The sequence below is a fragment of the Micromesistius poutassou genome (assembly GCF_964030765.1).
Source record: "Micromesistius poutassou genome assembly, chromosome: 15".
Taxonomy (NCBI): Eukaryota; Metazoa; Chordata; class Actinopteri; order Gadiformes; family Gadidae; genus Micromesistius; species Micromesistius poutassou.
Genome location: NC_140285.1, coordinates 11,848,087 through 11,854,134, shown reverse-complemented (window position 1 = coordinate 11,854,134; position 6,048 = coordinate 11,848,087). Strand labels below are relative to the sequence as shown.

Genomic DNA, 6,048 nt, shown 5'->3' with positions numbered 1-6,048 from the left:
ACTGGCCGCCTTAGTGGCCGTCTTGGTCCGAGGGGACTCTGTGTGGGCCCGGGTCAATTAGCACAACGCGCCCCGCTTCCCTCTATCACCAAATGGATTCAGACGAGCCCTGTTCTTTCTCTTTTTCTCTTCTCTTTTCTCTTTTTTTTAACACACCAGCCCCGTGTTTGCTTTCTCTGGCGGTGGTTTCCAGAACAACATCGGTACTCGGGTTTTTGCGGTGCCGGACCGGCGTTTGAAGATTTCCACGCGCTGCCATTATTCAGTATCATAAAACACATCTGTTAGCACTCAGCCGGCATGTCACACAGCCGAGAGAGAGAAGGTTTTTCCCAGCGATGAGCGCGGAAGACGGATCGGGACGGAGGAGGAGAGCAGAGGGAACATTGGAAGGGGAAGAGAGGGAGAGAGTCGGGAGAGGACATAGAGCGAGGGAGGGGCGGAACGATCCGGTGAAGTAGAAGAAAATCTGGTTGGGGTTGTGGGGCGGGGGGGGGGGGGGGGGGTGGGTGGATATAACATACCAAGTATGAGAAGAGGTCCTTGGACTCGCCCACTTCGTTGGAGAGCACGGACACTTTGACGGTGTCCACCATGTCGCTGCCAGAGCCCCCGGCGACACACACCAGCCTGGGGAAGGAGAAGAAACACACACAGGACATTACGACGGACCCCCGTGTTCGCCACACTGACAGCGGCGACGACAACAACAGCAGTTAACGGCACACGAGTGGCGCACAAAAGGGAAAACAGCCTCACACTGACAAACAATAGGATCAAGGGGGGGGGGGGGGGGGGAAAGCATTGACTCAGAGCTGTTTGTGTACGCATTAAAGCTATTAATTACAGAGCATTCCAGAGACACATGGCGGCGTCTCCCTGGGAAGGGCCGTACGACTGTAGCGGGCTTCACGCTTCAAAGTGATCCAGACCAGACGAGATGTGCAGTACTGTGAGGCTCCGTCACGAGGAGCAGCGGAGAGTGGCAGTGTGAGCCTTTGTGATGACACTCGGAAACACAAGGCTTCTTCTTCGTAGCCCACGACATCGAATATAAACGTGTGAAGGGAAACACAACCTCGAACAAGTGGGAGGAATGCCCCCCCCCCCCACCCACCTCCCCCTCCAGCTTGACACACAGGCCGTGGGCTTATTTAGTCAGGTGCCCCGTTGCACAAAGATGATTATAAATAGTCCCCCGGTATACGGACGCAGCTAATGATTGACAGAGGCCTCATGCTCCTAATGAGAGTTTAAAGCTTCACACATGTTGGGGAAGAGGATGCATAGACGTCTGTCGCCCCCGGAGACCGGGCAGGGGGAGGCGGAGAGCGGGACTCCTCGGAGGCTGAGACGCGCTCGGAGGCTCCGCCGCGTCTCAGCCTGTCAGACTGCGAGTGGGTGAGTGCCTGTTTGGAGGTTGTCACGGTGGATCGGGTGTATCGAGTTTTACAGTGTACGAGGGATCCAACCGAATCTCCGGAAGTACACATTTTCATTTTCGTACAAACCCGAGCAATTAAATGAACCCACATCCATCCTGGTAGGTGAGATTTGAATACCCGAGGATCACGGCAACGACACTGCAGCACGCCACATACACCGCTCGGTGGCAGGGGAACTGACACAGCAGCTTCAGCAGACAGGTTCAGGCTGAGTTCAGCCCCCTGAAAGGTTGTCTTTTTGTTCGTCTACAAGCCCTAAGCAAGGTTTGTGCGTATGTGTGTGTGGGCATGTGCGTGTGCGTATATGTGTATATGTGTGTGTGTGTGTGTGTATATGTGTGTGTGTGTGTGTGTGTGCGTGTGTGTGTGTGTGTATATCTGTATATGTGTGTGTGTGTGTGTGTGTATCTGTTAATGTGTGTGTGTGTGTGTGTGTGTGTGTGTATGTGTGTGTGTGTGTGTGTGTGTGTGTGTGTGTGTGTGCGTGTGTGTATATCTGTATATGTGTGTGTGTGTGTGTGTGTGTGTGTGTGTGTGTGTGTATATCTGTTAATGTGTGTGTGTGTATGTGTGTGTGTGTGTGTGTGTGTGTGTGTGGGGCATGACGGTGATTCGCTGTGAGCCGGGGGTAGAGGACAGGCCGGACCCCCAGTATTCCCAGTATTCCCAGTACTCTGCCTGGCTCCCCGGCCGCTGCCTCCGCCCACTGGCTGGGCGGAGGGGCTGCGCAGGGTGATATTTGGGCGAGTAAGAGACATTGGTTATTTCCCCCTGGAGGAGATGAGGAGGGTAATAAACATTCAGCTCGCCCTCCCTCCTGCTCTTTCTCTCTCCACGTTCTGCTGTCACTTGATATTTCTCTCTCTCTCTCTCTCTCTTTCTCTTTCTCTCTCTCTCGCTTTCTCTCTTGGTGCCTTTTATTCTCTCTCTGTCACTGCGTGTGTGTGTCTCTCTCTCTCTTGCTCACTCGCTCCATTGCTCTCTCTCTCCCACTCCCTTTCTTTCTATAAATAGCAGTAGGTGAAACAAAAGACTGAGTTGCAACTTTTGAGAGATTTTACCAGAATCGAGGGATCTGGATCTACTTGGATGTTCACGGTTCTATGCTCTCTTTACTTAATGATGAAATTAATTATTCACAGGATAATAATAGTAATATATTGTTCAAGGTTGTTTAGCTAAAATCTATCTCTCTACCCTCTCCCTCACTCTTTTTTCTCTCTCTCTCCCCCTCTCTCTCTCCCTCTCTATCTCCCTCGCTCCCTCACTGTCTGTTTCCCTTTATCTCTATCTTCCCCTGTCACTCTCTGTATCTTTCTTTCTCTTTAATTCTCCCTAATTCCGTCTGGGACTAATGAAGTACCTCTTATCTATAGCTCCCTGTCTCTCTCTCTTACCCTCTTCATGTCCATCTGCCTCCCACTCTATCCCTGTCTCTCCTCCCGTCTCTTACTGCAATCTGCCTAGGTGATATGTGTGTGTGTGTGTGTGTGTGTGTGTGTGTGTGTAGTCTGTGTGTGTGTGCCTGTATGTGTCTTTTACTAACACATCTTCAGATTTTTCGAAGCTGCATGAGCCAGGAGGAGGAGGAGGAGGATGAGGAGAAGGAGGAGGAAGAGGAGGAGAAGAAAGAGGAGGAGGAGGAGAAGGAGGAGTAGGAAGAGGAGGAGGATTAGGAAGAGGAGGAGGAGGAGGAGTAGGAAGAGGAGGAGGAGGAGGAGGAACGGTGGGAGGGCGACCAAACATCAAGAGAGGTCCTCCCTAGTAAATGGAGGGTGCCTCTCGACCCAACATGCCATTAATTAATATGTTGACATGTTGCTGCTGGGGCACCGAGCCTCCAGCCGTGCACATTTCCTTCTGGCACACAGCTGTGATCTCTCGGCCCCTGCGCTCCGCCGTCAGACACCTGCCGCAGCTGACTAGCCCATGAGGTCACTTTCAAACGTGTGCCGGCCAGCCTGTGTGTTTGTCTTCGTCTCTGGCTGCCGTCAGAAACACTGACATGTTATGATTCGTCAGCGGCACCTTCAGAGAGGAGGATATAGGTTTGCTGTCAAAACATCCCGCCACAGGTAACCAATGAGCAATGGGGATCTGGATGAGATCAGCCCAAAAAAAGTGAAACGTGATTCTGCTGTTTTTCTTTTTCATGTTTTCAGGGGGGAATGTGTCAGCGAGTTATAGTGACAGGTAGGACCGGCAGGTCACCCAACGACCGCTCTGAAATTCTAATACAGTGATTAGCTTCAGTGGAGCGGGACCAGATAAACAGTTCCATTCAGCGGACAGTTCGGAAATTGGGAGTGGAAGTTTTGAATGTGATTCCAGAATTGCTGGCTCGCTCCGTGCTTTGTGTGCAGGTGTCAATCTCGGGTCCCGCTGTCGCCATGGTGACAGTGTTACGGGTCCCCGAGTCGCAGAGGAGCGGGAAGGGAAGCGTTTAAAACGGCGTGAGCCGCATAATAATATTTGTGAAAATTAGCGAGAGAAATTCATGAGAACTGTACTTTAGTCGACTTCAGCGACAGTCTGCTCAGGATTGCGTGAACTGGAACAAATACAGATAATGAGATAAATATATTGGCCCATTTAACAGAAGGCGATGTGGGGGTTGTGCAAACAAGCCTTGAATAAAATAAGGAACGTATTGATTTCTCCCATCCCTCATTTCCTTCCCACTGTGTACTGCATAAATAAATAGGTGTTTTCGGATATTAAAGTATTAATCGCTTGATTTTTAATTGTCTTTTTTGGCTTTATTTATTTTAATCTTGGTGATAAAAGTTTTTTTGTTCGCACTGCAGTTGCCATGCGCTGATGGAAGGCGGCTCTGTCCAGTGCTAGCTGCCGTAGCCGTGCTACTTTTGAACGCGGCTCTGTCGTGTGCTAGCTGCGGTAGCGGTGCTACTCACTCCACGGACACTGAGTAGCGGTCGGGCAGCAGAGCACAGGGCACGTCTCCGATGGACACCTCCACCGCCGACACCCTCTTGCCCAGGTTCCTGCCCTGCACCGTCACCAGGGTGCCTCCCTCCACCGGCCCACTCAGGGGGGAGATCTGTGGAGGAGGGAGAGAGGGAGAGAGAGGGAGAGAGAGAGAGCGAGAGCGAGAGAGAGAGAGAGAGAGAGAGAGAGAGAGGGATATAGGGTAAGAAGAGACAACGAGACATCAGATAGAATCAGAGACAAGTATTCCACTCCATTGATTCTTGAGTAGCCGACTCACATGGTATTAATGAAGAACACCGTGACACGGCCATATGCACACACACACACACACACACACACACACACACACACACACTCACACACACACACACACACACACACACGCAAACTAGATTGTTTACTGTCTTGGCCTGTCAGTCACTTGACTCTTCAAGCCCCATATAGCGTATGCAAATGAAGAGTGGGCCTAAGAGCTCCTTATCATAGCCCACATGATACGTGTGATGAAATATAGAGAGGGAGAGAGAGAGAGAGGGGGGGGAGAGGGAGGGGGAGAGAGAGAGAGCGAGCGAGAGAGAGCGCTAGACAGTGACAGAGAGGGAGAGAGAGTAGGACGGAGAGGGAGTGATGGAGAGAGGAAGGTGGAGGAGAGAGGTGAAGAGGAATGCATAGGAGTGGATGAGTGGGGGAGGCCAATTTAGGAAATGGAGTGTTGAGAGGATTGTGAGTGGGGACAAAGCTAGGCAGAGAGCGACACTCGAATCAGGGGAATTAATGCACACTGCTATTCCCGTTATCTGTTTGCATGTTACTACTTTGAGAAATTCCTCCGCTTTCCGCGTCGCCCAGGGTTCACAAGTGGGAGCTGCATGCTCCATCGGAGCTCTCGCTACATTTCATTTTTCCATAGAAAGCAGAGAGAAGGAAGAAAGAGGGGGACCATTACGGCCCCTGATTCACCAACAAGAAACGCTGCTTTACAGATAACCAATCTCTGGCTCCCAGGCCTATCGGCGATCTACCATCACGCACCCCCTCCTCTGGGGTTGAGATAGAGGCCTGTTTGTGTGTGTGTGTGTGTGTGTGTGTGTGTGTGTGTGTGTGTGAGGGGTCCAGGGAACCTCCGGACTGCTCGCCGTTCCCCTCTGAACGACACTTGGCAGAGATATAGTCACTGTGACCTCTGCATGCTTTTAGCCTGGGATCCGGTCTGTACTCGCTCTGCGTCCAACACACAAACACCCACTCACACACACACACACACACACACACACACACACACACAGACGATCTTATGAATAAAAAAAACACGTCTCATGCTGGGTGCGTGTGAGAGGACGATATTAGTTGGTTGATATGGATACTGGTGCTTTATTCGCGGCCAGATCGACGGCCAAGATAAATAAACACACTCCCGGGTGAGAAGTGTCTCACACAATGAGGGAGTGTGGGAGTGTGGGAGTGTGTGTGTGTGTGTGTGTGTGTGTGAGTCACTTTTAGTATCACGTGAAGGCAAACTGTTGAAGACGGACGGCGGGCTTAGCGTTTATCCTCAAGGTCTACCCTTAGGTAGCGGTTTAAGAATTAGGTAGCGGGAAAGAAAAAACATTAAGTCCTACTGAGCGTCGGGGTTATGAAGGCTTAGCTGGCC

The 6,048-nt window shown here is 51.2% G+C and overlaps 1 protein-coding gene across 1 annotated transcript in view; it reads right to left on the bottom strand.

Annotated features, from left to right (window-relative positions):
- Window positions 1-6,048, bottom strand: part of plxnd1 (plexin D1) — a 51,176-nt gene that overhangs the window by 12,431 nt on the left and 32,697 nt on the right. The window contains 2 exon segments of the mRNA XM_084479842.1: window positions 525-630; window positions 4,361-4,506. Coding sequence (XP_084335968.1) covers window positions 525-630; window positions 4,361-4,506 — 252 coding nt within the window.